The sequence below is a fragment of the Marmota flaviventris genome, chromosome 14 (assembly GCF_047511675.1).
Source record: "Marmota flaviventris isolate mMarFla1 chromosome 14, mMarFla1.hap1, whole genome shotgun sequence".
In the NCBI taxonomy this organism is placed as follows: Eukaryota; Metazoa; Chordata; class Mammalia; order Rodentia; family Sciuridae; genus Marmota; species Marmota flaviventris.
Genome location: NC_092511.1, coordinates 50,089,998 through 50,104,452, shown reverse-complemented (window position 1 = coordinate 50,104,452; position 14,455 = coordinate 50,089,998). Strand labels below are relative to the sequence as shown.

The 14,455-nt window shown below is 34.5% G+C and overlaps 1 protein-coding gene across 4 annotated transcripts in view; it reads left to right on the top strand.

The window, feature by feature from the left end:
* Positions 1–14,455, top strand: part of Usp34 (ubiquitin specific peptidase 34) — a 217,367-nt gene that overhangs the window by 148,139 nt on the left and 54,773 nt on the right. For all 4 annotated transcript variants that reach the window (XR_011704346.1, XM_071601613.1, XM_071601614.1 and 1 more), the window contains 8 exons: positions 1,585–1,768; positions 2,201–2,361; positions 5,174–5,239; positions 7,107–7,253; positions 7,344–7,400; positions 7,495–7,572; positions 8,068–8,162; positions 12,040–12,212. Coding sequence is in view for 3 of the 4 variants with exons in the window: in XM_071601613.1 (XP_071457714.1) it covers positions 1,585–1,768; positions 2,201–2,361; positions 5,174–5,239; positions 7,107–7,253; positions 7,344–7,400; positions 7,495–7,572; positions 8,068–8,162; positions 12,040–12,212 (961 nt within the window). In the remaining variant the exon portion in view is untranslated. The remainder of the gene's footprint in view (positions 1–1,584; positions 1,769–2,200; positions 2,362–5,173; positions 5,240–7,106; positions 7,254–7,343; positions 7,401–7,494; positions 7,573–8,067; positions 8,163–12,039; positions 12,213–14,455) is intronic.

The following is a 14,455-nucleotide window of genomic DNA, read 5'->3' as shown; positions in this document are numbered from 1 at the left end:
ATTCTTTGTCTCACAGAACTGAGAATATAGTTGTACTCATGGCTAATATTTATTATAGAGAAATGAGTTCACAAAGTAAAATCAGAAGGAAAAGATGTATGGGGCATAGTCTAGAGAAAATCAGAGGCAGACTCCCAGGAGTCCTCTTTGGTGGAGGTGTACAGATAGTGCTTCCCTTAGCAAAGAGTGGGTCAAAGTAAGTGGAATGTGGTCTACCAGGGAAGTTTTTTGTTTTTTTTAAATTCTGGGGAGCTTAACCACTGAGCCACACCTCAGCCCTTTAAAATTATATATATAAATAAATAAATATTTGGAGATAGTGTCTTGCTGAGTTGCTTAGTGCCTTGTTTTTGCTGAGGCTGGCTTTGAACTCACCATAGTCCTGCCTCAGGTTCCCAAACCAGTGGGATTATAGGTGTGTGCCACTGCACCCGACCCAGGGAAACTTTTTGAGCCTTAGATATCCAGGGTTTTATCTATAGTTCATATGGACACATATGAACTACATAACTGAATGGTCATTGAAATTCCAGATTCCCAAAAAGGAAAACATAGATTCAGCATTAATTATATACAGTTGGGCACATTGAGCTACCTTTATTACTTAGGGAAAGTTTTATGTCATTGAAGGAACTTGTTTATAAGTGCATTTACCAAACTACAGCCAAAGGCTAGCCTTACTAAAGGCTAAGGTAGGAATATTTCAATCTTATTATGTTACCTTTATTCTGCATTATACCTTGGGAGGGTACCCCAGAGAATGTGCCATAGTAGTATTTGGAAAGCTTGAGGGAAATAACTAGGTAAAATATAGCAAAGTAAGAATACCAGTTTAGAAAGGACAAGTGGAAAGATAACCTAGCACCTCTTTCCCAAGCAGATTAAATTTAGGAAAAAGCATACCTAGAGTGAAGATACAGAATTTGATTTTCTTAAAACAATTTAACTCATGGCAAATCTTGTTAGTTCAGTTTGAACTTCACTGTTATAATGGTTAAGACTATAGTGTCTTGAATCCTGTTATAATGGTTAAGACTATAGTGTCTTGAATCCTGACTGGCACCTGCCTCGCCCACTGTAAGACTATTGGAAAAGTTCCTAACCTTTGTTGATTTTCATTTTGGGGCCTTTTCGAGAGTGAGTAGCACTTACATGCTCAGTGTGATGAAGTTACTCTGTTGGCTATTGTTGTTTTTATTAGTAGTGTGAAATAAGAAGACAGATAAATAAGTACAGATGTATCTCTGGGATTTGTTATAAGGCAAGAGTAAGGAGTTATGAGGTCTTAACAAATTTCTGATCACTTAATGGAATGGAAAAGAATAACATCATGCATAGATGGTGTAAGAAGGAGCTGTCAGATATTAAGAGGAAGGGAAGAGTAAAGGAACTCGGTGTATTCCATTTTCTGTAAAAGAAGTGAATATTAGGAAGACTTTCAGATAATATTATATGGTGCCATTAAGTTTTAGGATAACTTTTTAATAGTAGATAGTCTTATATTCCTATTCTGTTATTCCTTGCTTTTAGAAAGTAATTAATATCGAAGTTTAGATAATGTATTTGACTTTTCTGTTTTTCTAGGAGTTTTTAAGAGATACCTTCAATCTCCTGTTTTTGTTGCCCAGTCTGAAAGATCGACAACAGCCAAAGTGCAAATCACATTCTTCAAGAGCTGCTGCTTATGATTTGTTAGTAGAGATGGTAAAGGGGTCTGTGGAGAACTACAGGCTAATACACAATTGGGTGATGGCACAACACATGCAGTGTAAGCATTCTTCTTTACCTTTCATCTTTATAAATTTTGAATGCAGAAATGAGATTTTGGAAAGTGTCTTTTAAAGAATTCAGTTCACTCACTTTAACAACTTAAACCATTATTAATAGAATAGGAAAGTTGCAAAGTAAACATTGGTTTGAACAAACAAGTTTGAAGAGTTTTTTAAATAAATATTTTAAATATTTTGGCTTCTTTTAGGTAAAATAATTTAGTGTCACATAAAATCAAATTTTTGACAGTCAAGTTTGAATTTTTAAAAGAATGAGTTTAGAATGTATTCTAACAGTTTATAAAATTATAAAAAATATTTCATATAAACTAGATAACTAGTGGAGGTCATGGCTGTTAATAATAACCAAATATATTGAGTTTAATAGTTTGTTTTGGGGGGCATCTTTTCTTCCCTCTTTTCTTCAGCAGCCCATGCACCTTATAAGTGGGACTACTGGCCTCATGAGGATGTCCGGGCAGAGTGTAGATTTGTTGGCCTGACTAACCTTGGAGCTACTTGTTACTTGGCTTCCACTATTCAGCAACTTTATATGATACCTGAAGCAAGACAGGCTGTCTTCACTGCCAAGGTAGAGTTTTTCTGATATTAAAAGACTTAAAAAAAAAGACCAAATTTTAAAATTTTATTTATAAATCTTGGTTAATTTGTGGTGTACTAAAATAGTTTTTGAGGAATTATGAGTAAAAATATGAGAGAAAAACTCATTATATAAGTAGTTAATGTGTATATTTTCATTGTTTTTACACTTGAGTAGATGATTCAGTAATTTATTTCTCAAAGGAACACAGTTGTAGAATGTACACATTCAGTGTATACAGTAAATATTTTCAGTAAAAATAAATAAAAGTTCTAATTACATAGAAAATAAGCAAAACAAACTAGGGAAGTACTACCAGAATCACTGAGTATGTTTCTTTTATGTAAATAATGAGTTTGTGGATTCAGTTTGTTTGGATAAGTTCTGCTTCATTTATTTTTTTTATCACTTTTTCTTTCTTGTCTTCATTTTGTTCATCATGGATTATTTTTTAATTTGCCTTGTCTAATAAGTTCTTGGCAAATTTTGGGGTTTTTTTGGTCCATGGACCTTTATTTTATTTTACTTTTAAAATTTTTATTTATATGCAATGCTGAGAATCAAACCCAGTGTGTCACACATGCTAGGCAAGTACTCTACCACTGAACTATGATTCCAACCCCTTGCAGATGTTTTTTATGGTTGCATTTTTATTTTTGTTTTCCTCCATCATGTTATCTTTATCTCCTGGCTTTTTTCCCCCCACTAATGAAATTGTATGATACTTTATATGCCTTCAGTGAATTATTTAATATGTTTAAATTATTCTTTGAAGTCTCCAACTTACAGTATACTCAAGAAGGTTTGGGTTTTGGCTTTGATTATATGATTTTTTGTGTGTGTGTATGGAGGTACTAGGGATCGAACCCAGGGATGCTTTACCACTTAGCCATATCGCCAGGTTTTTTTGTTTTTATTTTGAGACAGGGTTTTTGTTTGTTGTTTTATACCAGGGATTGAACCAGGTGCCTAACCACTGAGTCACATACCCAGGCTTATTTATATTTTATTTAGAGACAGGGGTCTCACTAAGTTGCTTTAGGGCCTCGCTAAATTTCTGAGGCTGGCTTTGAACTTGAAATCCTCCTAAGCCACTGGGATTCCAGGTATTCACCATCATGTATATGAATATTCCTAAGTTATCAGCTCTGTAGATTGAGTGTAACTACAAAGTAGTTCAACGAGAGTTTCATTAGCTTACAGAAATTTTTATGACTAAAGGTGGTGGACCCATCTTCATAGTTTTATAAAATCATTAGTTATCAGAGAAGCATTTTTCCAGGGTTTTTTGTTTTTCTTGGTGATTTGACCTATTTCTTATTGTCTCTTCATATTAATGACCACTTTTAAGCTATTAGGACTGTCAGGAATTAGCAGGGACAGAAAGAACACTCAGATAGGCTAACTAAGACTCCTAGTGGTGTTTTAGGTTAAAAACTGAACTTAGATCTGAACACAGTGGCAGTATAATCCCAGTATTTTGGGAGGCTAAGGCAAGAGGATTTCTAGTGTGAGGCCAGCTAGGGCAATTTAGCAAAACCCTGTCTCAAACTAAAAATGAAAAAGGGTTGATGATGCAGCTCTGTGGTAGAACCTGCCATGTATGGGATTCAATTCCCATCCCACACAAAAACCAAAACAACAACACAACAACAAAATACCATGAGAGATGGGTATAGTGGTGTATGCCTATACTCCCAATGGCACTGGAGGCTGAGGCAGGAGAATCCTGAGTTCAAAGCCAGCCTCAGCAAAAGTGAGTCACTAAACAACTCAGTGAGACCCTGTCTCTTAAAAAATACAAAATAAGGCTGGAGGTGTGGCTCATTGATCAAGTGCTCTTGAAATTTAATATCTACATAGAAAACTCTTAATAGAATTTGACATGACTTTGGAAAGTTGATGCTTTAATACCAGAACTTCCGTTGTTTTTATTATTCCCTTTTCACAGAAAGATTGACCAAAACTACATGTATTCTGATACAGAAAGTATAGAATTTTACCATTTGTTAGTGTACATTTCTGTGGCATTAAGTCCATTCACATTATTAATCTTATTGTTTTTTATTCTGAATTAGCACTTTGCATATATCAGATATATTATATGTTAGAAAATGTCATTTGGTGTGACTATCCTCATAAACTCGTGAAATATTAAGCCTCATTTGTCAGGAGTATACTATAATTATTTTTGCAGAGTATTACTTGAATAATAATAGGCTGTATCTAGAAAGTGTCCAGCATGTATGTGAGTCTCTCTGGTAAGGTCAGTGTTTTTGTCTAAGTCCCTAGCTAGATTCCTGAATCTCTGTTTTTGGCAATTTAGTATTTAGATGGTTGTCAAAGATCATGATCAATATTCCTCTTTAGTTTTCAGAATATGCCATTCCCAAAAAAGTAAAAATATGATTAGATGGTGATGAAATATTGCTTACTATTATGGTCAGTATTATTTTTCAATGTATTGATTTACTTGTAAAAGACAATTCATTGAATACTTAAAATGTTTTTTCTTGTAAGTCAACATGTACCATGTAAGTGTTGATCTTGAAAGCAATGTTTCTAAGATTTGTTTATTCAGGTTTTTTGACATAATGGTGATAGCTTTATTTATTGTAGAGAAAAAAGAGTTCCAGTTTTTTGAATGCTGTAGTTGCTAAAGAAAGAATAAAAAGTGTATTTTTCCTGCAAATAGCTAAAAGGATGAAAACAGATACAGTGTTGAGCACTTTGCATGACTTTGTTTGCTAGAATGTCCAATTTACTACCATCAACAAGTTTTGACAGAAGTTTTCATTTTCAGTATTCAGAAGATATGAAACACAAAACTACACTTCTAGAACTTCAGAAAATGTTTACATACTTAATGGTAAGTTCCAGAATTGTGGTGAGAAACTAATTCGATATGCCTTCTGACAAAATCTAAAACACATGGAGATTTAATTTTTTAGTTACCTGTGGTCTTTGTCATAATGACTTTTAAGAGTCCTTTCTCAGTTGTTGTCTGTATTCTGTTAATTTGTCCTTGTGTCTGATTTTTTTCCCATCACAGAGTTACCTCTTTTAGGCCTTGAGCTTTCTGGCTGATTTCTCTTGCCCTCTTAATTCTTACCCTTAAATGTATAAAAGTAATCATTGATCAAAGGTAAAAAAGATAACAAATCTCAAAATTATTAATCCCCTGCTTAAAACTTGTCAGTGATTCCTCATGATGAACAGAATGATATTCATAGTCCTCTCCCATGGCATATATTGTCTGTGATTTTCAAGTTTATCTCCTTATCCCTCCACATATCCAGACTCAACCTTCAGTATCTGTACCCCCTTTGGAGTCCATTACTCTGTTGCTTTCTTACTTGTATAGATATTTATGCTATTACACCTGCCTGCATCACTGTCACTCCTCCATTTTCATTCTGTTGTCAGCCTTGGTTTTCAACCCCTTAAACAGGACAGAATTCACAGACTCGCCACAGTGTTTCCAGGTCTCCATGCCTTTTACTTTTACCTTTTGTATTGAAGTTTGAGTACAGTTATTATGACACAATTTATTCTTGTATTTTTCAGTTACTAATACATAATAGGGACTTAATAAATAGTTCTTTTGTTTTTGTACTACGGATTGAACCCAGGGGAGTATTACCATGGAGTCACATCCTCAGTCCTTTTTATTTTTATTTTGAGACAAGTTCTTGCTAAGTTGTTATTACTTGTCTAAAACTTATAATCCTCAGGCCTTAGCCTCCAAGTCACTCGGACTACAGGTATGTGCTGTCATGCCCAGCCTGAATAAAAATTTTTTTTTAAATTAAAAGATTTAATAGTCATCCCTTGATTCTGTTTTTAATGCACTTCTTAAGAGAGCAGGAATGTGCCATTTGCACTGAGATACAGAACACTATTAACTTGTGTATGTGTGTGGGGGGTGCTGGGGATTGAACCTGTGGCCTTAGTGCATGAAGGCAAGCACTCTACCAACTGAGCTATATCCCCAACACAAAAACTACTATTTTAAACTATAACAACAACAACAACAACAAACTATCGAAAAAGAAAGTTCAATCTGTAGAAAGATTTATTCAACCTGGCGTGATGGCAGTGGTGCATGCCAGTAGTCCCGGTAATTTTGAGAGGCTGAGGCAGGAGGATCGAAAGTTTGAACCTAGCCTGGGCAACTTAGTGAGACCCTGTCTCAAAAATTAAAAGAGCTGGGGATGGAGCTGGAGTTGTGGCTCAGTGGCAGAGCACTTGCCTCGCACTTATGGAGCACTGGGTTCAATCCTCGGCACCACATAAAAATAAACAAACGAAATAAAGATATTGTGTCCATCTATCACTGAAAAAAAAAAAAACAAAAAACAACGAGCTAGGGATGTAGCTCAATGATAAAGAGCCTTTGGTTTCTGTACCCAGTATACCCTTAGACTCTACCCCCTCCAAAAAAACTTACTTACTACAAATGTTTTTGTATTTATGCTTCACAATACAAATTGGAGTCCTTTGAGTCAAGGATTTCTTACAGAAATTCCTTTACCTAAAAATAGTTTCATAAGCTTCATTTAAGCATCTTTTGGCACTGAAACCATTAAATTTAAATTGGTATGAAAAATGAAACAAAAATGAAGTTAGGAGAACCTTGTAGCTTTACCACATGTTTTATTGTTTTTGTTCATTCACTTAAGAAGCTGTTGTGGCTATTTTCTTGGTATTGTTTAACAAATTCTTTTGGTTTATAGGAGAGTGAATGCAAAGCATATAATCCTAGACCTTTTTGTAAAACATACACCATGGATAAGCAGCCTCTGAATACTGGGGAACAGAAAGATATGACAGAATTTTTTACTGATCTGATTACTAAAATTGAAGAAATGTCTCCAGAACTGGTTAGTACTAGAATACTGAAAAGTTTCTTTGAAGTTTATGAAGATTTGCCTACATTTTCATTTCTGACTTTTGTTTGTTTTACATTAAAGAAAAATACCGTCAAAAGTTTATTTGGAGGTGTAATTACCAACAATGTTGTGTCCTTGGTAAGTATTTTACCTGGTTTTTGCTTTTGGAGATCTTAATGTATTTTAGCTCATTACAGTAAAAATTACTAATTTTTGACCATTGATCAATCAGGATTGTGAACATGTTAGTCAAACTGCTGAAGAGTTTTATACTGTGAGGTGCCAGGTGGCTGATATGAAGAACATTTATGTGAGTAACATTGTATAATTTAGACCTTTTATGTTTTAATTATTTTGATATAACAAGTTTGTCATCTTGAAAGAAAATTAACATTTTTATGTTTTCATGTATATTATTCTTGGCCTGCTGATCAAATAAAATTAAAGGTAGGACAACACACAATATTTTTTGTCCAATCAAAATATAAATACTTAGCTCTTTAAAAATTATAGTAAGATTCATGAGGGGAAAAAAATGATATACTACTAAACAGTCACTGTTTTAAAACAAATTTGATTTATTCTGCCCAAATTGTAATTATTGCCTTTTCTTTCTTTTGTTCAATGGCTCTTTAATTTATTAATTTATTTATATGTTGTGCTGAGAATTGAACCCAGTTCCTCACACATGCTAGGCAAGCGCTCTACCACTGAGCCATAACCCAGCCCCATTTAATGCTTTTTGTATGTTTACATGCTGTAAACAATAACAACATGAACTTTTAAAATGTGGTTTTATACATAGGAGTCTCTTGATGAAGTCACCATTAAAGACACCTTAGAAGGTGACAACATGTATACTTGTTCTCATTGCGGGAAGAAAGTACGAGCTGAAAAAAGGTATGCTGTTTGAAATACAAAATTTATCCATTTTATGTATTGGTGATTAAACCCAGGGGTGCTTTACCCCTGAGTTGTCTCCCTTCCCCTGGTATAGGCCCCTGACCCCCTTTTCTAGATAGACATGGTCTCCTTAAATTGCCTACGCCGACTTCACAATTGTGAAGATCCTGCCTCAGCCTAAAGTTCCTAGGATTACAGACTTGTGCCACTGTGCCTGGATGATTTTTATCATTTTGATAAAATCATCCAATGGAAGTAAAAAACAAACTAGGTATAAAATAAGATTAAACTGTGAAAACTGTGTTTAATGTAAACTCAGCTGCTTGGATCTCAATCTCATGCAGTAACTTTTCATTCATTATTCAGTGAATTATAACTTGGTATATAAATTCAGTTACAGAAAGAAAGTGGGACTCACTAACCTTGTGCAAGAAGTCTAATTTTTAGAAGCAGACCCAGGAAAGGAAGGAAAATAACCATTTTTATAATAATTTACATTTACGTCAGGTGCGGTGGCATGCCTGTAATCCCAGCAACTTAGTAGGCCAGCCTCAGCAAAAAGTTAAGCACTAAGCAACTCAGTGAGACCCTGTCTCTAAATAAAAAATACAAAATAGGGCCAGGGATGTGGCCCAGTGGTCGAGTGCCCCTGAGTTTAATCCCCAGTAAACTCCCTCCCTACCCCAAATCATATTTCCTCTTAGGTATCTAGCTTTAGTGACTTCTTTCATAGGTATCTTTTAGTATTTTCTGTTTAGCAGGTATTACTCTCATGACTACTTGATTTTATTCCTTTAATCCTCACAGCATTCTTTTTAAGTAGTTTCTATTATTATTCCCATTTTTATAGTGAGGACATGCAAGCACAAAAGAATAGAGACTTTCCAAATTCTGATCTGTAAAATAGTGTAGATGAGCTGATTTTAGGGAGATAGATAATCTAACAAAATTCAAGTTTTCTTTAATTTGAGTTCTCTGCAAGCAGTTGCCTATTGTTATATGACCTTTGAAAGAGGTCTGGGTTAGAGTTAGATTTAGAAGTTAGTTAACTTTTGAGTTAAAGACTATTGTATAATTTTTTCATGCTATGTTCAAGCTGATTCTTTTTATGTATTGATGTTATTTTAAGTTTTTGTACTCAGTTCAAAAATACTTTTCCTCAGTGTAAATTTTTCAGAGGATTACCTGGAAAATAGTAGTTTAGGTATTTTCAAATAAAAAATTGATTTACTTTATAATTCATATCAAACATTTTATAATTTTTTATTATTTCGAAGAATATTCTTTTGCGGCCCGGGTTCGATCCTCAGCACCACATACAAACAAAGATGTTGTGTCCGCTGAAAAAACTAAAAAATAAATATCAAAGAATATTCATATGGATTAAATGATTAAACAATAGATGGATTGGCACAAAAAAGAGTTTTTATTTTTTGTTTTTTATTTTTATTTTTTGGTACCAGGGATTGAATCTGGGGGCACTCAACCATTGAGCTGTATCTTCAGCCCTATTTTGTATTTTATTTAGGGACAAGGTCTCACTGAGTTCCTGTTGTTGAGGCTTCTATTGTTAAGGCTGGCTTTAAACTCACAAGCCTCCCCAGCTGCTGGGATTATAGGCCTGTACCACCATACCTGGCACAAAAGATTTTTAAAGCACCCTATGTTCTCTCAGATTTTCTTTTTGACCTTTTAATTCATCAAATACTTACCACTGTCATTCTGATTGTTTACCTCTCTACTGTATGCCCAGTAGAATATGATAGAGTGTTTATTTACAAACCAAAGTACATGTACTCTTCTTGGCTTCTATAGTGAAAGTTTCTTAAGGACTATAAATTGACAGGTATAGGATAGAGTGATTAAATACAGGTGTCACATTATCATTGAATGATACATAGAAATTGGATTAAAAGACCAGTTTATGCCATTTATCATTAGGAATAAAAGGAGAGAGATAAGACCTTGTATCTGTAAGAAGTCCAGTTGTGGTGGTATATACCTCTAATCCCAGAGAATAAGAGGCTGAAGCAGAAGAATCTCAAGGTTGAGGATAGTATCACCAATTTAAGGAGATCCTGGTTCAAAATTAAAAATACAAAGGACTATGGATATATGTAGCTCGGTGGTAAATTGCATTTGGATTCAATCCCCAATACAAAAAATAGTCAGGTTTAGGCTAGCCTTTGTCAAGTAGAGAATTCATATTAATTAGTAATGGAAAGTAAGATTGGTAACATACAATGACATCAAATGGTTGACATCCACATTTTTGAATTAGCTTCATTCAATCAATTATTCAGATATCAATATATCTTCATAAGAAAGAACATAACTGATGCAAAGAACTGAGGCCTAAACCATCCTAAAAGTACAGAGAAAAAAGTGACAAGGAAAGTTAGAAAATTGGGATGGTAATAAAAAAATTGGGACAGAATTTCAAAAATAATATCTTCAATTGACATAGTTCACAAAGATGAAAGAATATGTTAGCGATAAAAGTATTGGGTTTGTGAGCAAAATAGTCATTCATTTTTCATGTTGTAGGAGTAGAAGCAGGATTGTTAGATTACATGGCATTAGGTATAAACTATTCATTTTACAAGTTTGACAGTAAAAAAAAAAAAAAAAAAGCAGGGAATATAGAAGCTAGAAGGAACTTTGGGACCAAAGAATTTTTTTTTTTTTTTTTTTTAAATGAAAAGATCTATGTATGTCAGAAGACAGAGAATGAGAAGCATCATCAATAAGGTTAAGAAAATATTTTTTCAGGTCAGTGTGCATTTGAATGGAATGCTATTCTTTGGCTCAATCTCCATAAAACAGGTTGGTTGCAAGAGAGAAAAGCTATAGATAGAACTAATCACATGGAAGCAGAGCTATGCAAGCAGTTATAAAAAAGAAGACAAATTCCTGTGAGAATTAGGATTAGGGTAAGAAGAAGGACTTAAACAGAATGAGAATCAATCTAAAGTTACCTACTATAGACGAATATAATGAGTCACTCATAGATAATTGAGGGGTTTGCTCAATTGCTTAGGTTCTTCCTAGATTGCTGTGGCTGGCTTTGAACTAACTGCCTGCCTCCTGCCTCAGCCTCATGAATCACTGGGATTACAGGCATGGAGTACCATGTTCTGCTGATTCTTATTATTTAAGGTGGGAAAGAAAACTTAACCAAATACCTCCTTGTTACTAGAGTATGATGTGCACTTTTTCATGCTTCCAAAGTATGCATTGATATCTCTATCATCATTTGCTATTTTTTTAAAAAAAATTTTTTAGTTATAGGTGGATACAATGTCTTTATTTTACTTTATGAGGTGCTGAGGATCAAACCAGTGCCTCACGCATGCTAGGCGAGCACTCTGCCTCTGAGCCACAACCCCGGCCCTCATTTGCTGTCTTCTACTGTGATCTTTAATTTTTCTTACCTAGACACAGGATATCTCTTTGAAAAAAGGGGGAAAAAGTCATGTAAGTGTTTCGGGGGGTGTATACCTTCAGTAAGAGTGTGATTTAGAATACTACTTTAAGTTGGTTATTGAAAGTAGGGATAGTGTAATGTTAATGAAACTGATGATCATTTTGTTTTGATTTTGTTCTTTGGGGGGGGGGGGCAGGAGGCACTAGGGGTTGAACCCAGGGTGCTTTACCTCTGAGCTACATCTCCCACCATTTTTATTTTTTATTTTGAGACAGGATCTTGATAAATTTCATTGAGCTTTGCCAATTTGCTGAGGCTGGCCTTAAACTTGAAGTACTCTTACTCAGCCTCTCCCCAAGTCACTGGGATTATAGGCATGCCACACAGCAAACTAAAGTATTTTTGAATGACAATATTTAGTAAGTTTGTTTGTTTTTTACTTTTCAGGGCATGTTTTAAGAAATTGCCTCGTATTCTGAGTTTTAATACTATGAGGTATACATTTAATATGGTCACTATGATGAAAGAAAAAGTGAATACACACTTTTCCTTCCCATTACGTTTGGATATGACACCCTATACAGAAGATTTTCTTATGGGAAAAAGTGACAGGAAAGAAGGTAATTTTCTATCTTTCAGTTGTCTGTGTTATAAGTCTCCATAACAAGGAAATCATAAAGCTATTATCAGCTACATAGTTAAGAAAATTAAACTGAGTCTTAGAAATGAAAATGTTTTTGAAGACACATTAATTAGCCAATAAATATTTAGTATTCTACTAGTATCATGTTTTAGGTATTGGAGACATAAAAGTGGAACAAGATAAATATGATTGCTGCTCTCGAGGAGCTTAGATCTAAGTGGGGTAAGTCTTATGTTGAACATGAAATTAAAAGTATGATGTGTTAACAATAGAAGAATCAAGACTTTCATGGGAAGGTAATATTTAAGCAGAGATAGGAAGTTCAGTAAGAGTTAGTTCAAAAGAAGTTGGGAACTCCTGGGTGGGAGGGTGGGGAAGTACTGGTTAATGAGACATGTAAAATGCAGTGGTCAGAACATTTTTTTTCTTTTGTTCTTAGGTCATATTATAATATTTATTTACTATGTAACCATTAAAAGAATTGTAAGCAGGGAGCTGACAAATAGGTGAGCCTTTGGGAAAGATTATTCTAAAATGGATTAGAGAATGATGAAAGGTATGTAGAGAGGCCATTCTTATAAACCACAGTGAAAATTGTGGCTTAAATAAGAAAGAGTGCAAAGGGAGATGAGAAGTATATGTATTAATAAGATTTTATGTAGTTAATAAGACTTTATGACTGAATAAATGAATCCAGTAAAAAGTTATTGAATACCTATGTACTATGTAATTTGTGAGAATACAGTGATGACAAAAACAATATAAGCCTCCCATGAGGCTTATATTTCAGTTGGTTGGCTTCTAGTGGGTGGGGGTGGAAGAGGGGACTCTCTTGTTTCCATTTTAAGCCACTGGATGAGGGAATATTGATGTCAGTATTTCAGAAAGATATCAAGAATAAAGGAATGTGGTCTTAAGAATTAAATGCTAAGGAGAAAGAACTGTTCTAATAAGAATAGGACTAAAAATAACAAGTTGAAAGTCTTAGGTTATCTTTATCAGAGTAATTTTATTTGCATGTTGCAATAGGAAGGCAGATTGCAATGAGTTAAAGATGACACTTGGTAGCTGGGTATTGTGGTGCACACCTGTAATACCAGTTACTCCTGAAGCTAAGACAGGAGGACCACAAGTTCAAGGCCAGCCTCAGCAACTTAGTGAGACAAACACACACTAATAAAAAAAGGACTGGGAATATAGCTGTGTGATAAAGCATCTCTGTTTTCAGTTCCCCTATACCATAAAGGGGGAAAAAAACACAAGAAATTGGCACTTAGTTCATAACTAGATAAGCACCAAATTATTTCTTCATGAGACCAATACTTTTTTAAACTAGTAGATGTGTGCCTCAAGGACTATAGGATTTAGGAAAGGAGATCAGTAAGAGAAGAAAATTGAAAGCGTCTGGGTCTTACCTTTTCTATTTTTCTTTCTACTAGAGATTGAAGCCAGGGGTGCTTAACTACTGAGTCACATCTGCAGCCCTTTTTATTTTATTTTGAGACAGGGCCTTGTTTAGTTGCTGATGCAGGCCTTGAACTTGGAATCCTCCTGCTTCAGTCTCCCAAGGCACTGGGATTACAGACATGTGCAACAATGTTTACCTTGCATTTTCCGCTTTTTCCTTAGCAAAAAGTTGCCTTTTACATAATGAGGATCTTGCCAGCATCTTATTTACATTTTAAAGATATGAGGAAGCCACCTTACAATGCAGCTTTAGGAAAGAGAACTAAGTTTTAATCTATAGCTTCAGCTTAGCACTTCATGAGTGTTCAGTAAATTTTTTACCCTCACTAAATGGGAAATAAGAGATGTAAACAATGAATATAGGTTGTTGTATCAAAAGAAGAACATACTGTTTGTTTGAAGATGGCAAGTAAAATGTGAAGGAATATGGGATTAGGGAATTCCCTTAGGATATGTGTATATTAAGTTTCAGGAAATGGTCCAATAGGGATATATTTGAAAACAAAAGTAAAGTTAAAAAGCCGACTTGTTTATATACATCTTACTTTTTACACCTCTTATCAAACCATTTGGAAAACTGTAGTAGGACTTTGTAATATCTGTGCTTTGTTGTATTGTTCAATGATGACTCCATGCTTATAGGGAGCAGAAATTTGTGCCAAGGTAAAGGATTTTGCTAGGCTACTAGTGACTGACATTCAGATTCTGCACACCTAAATGAGCCCATCCATGCTTCTCAGCCAATGTCTTGAC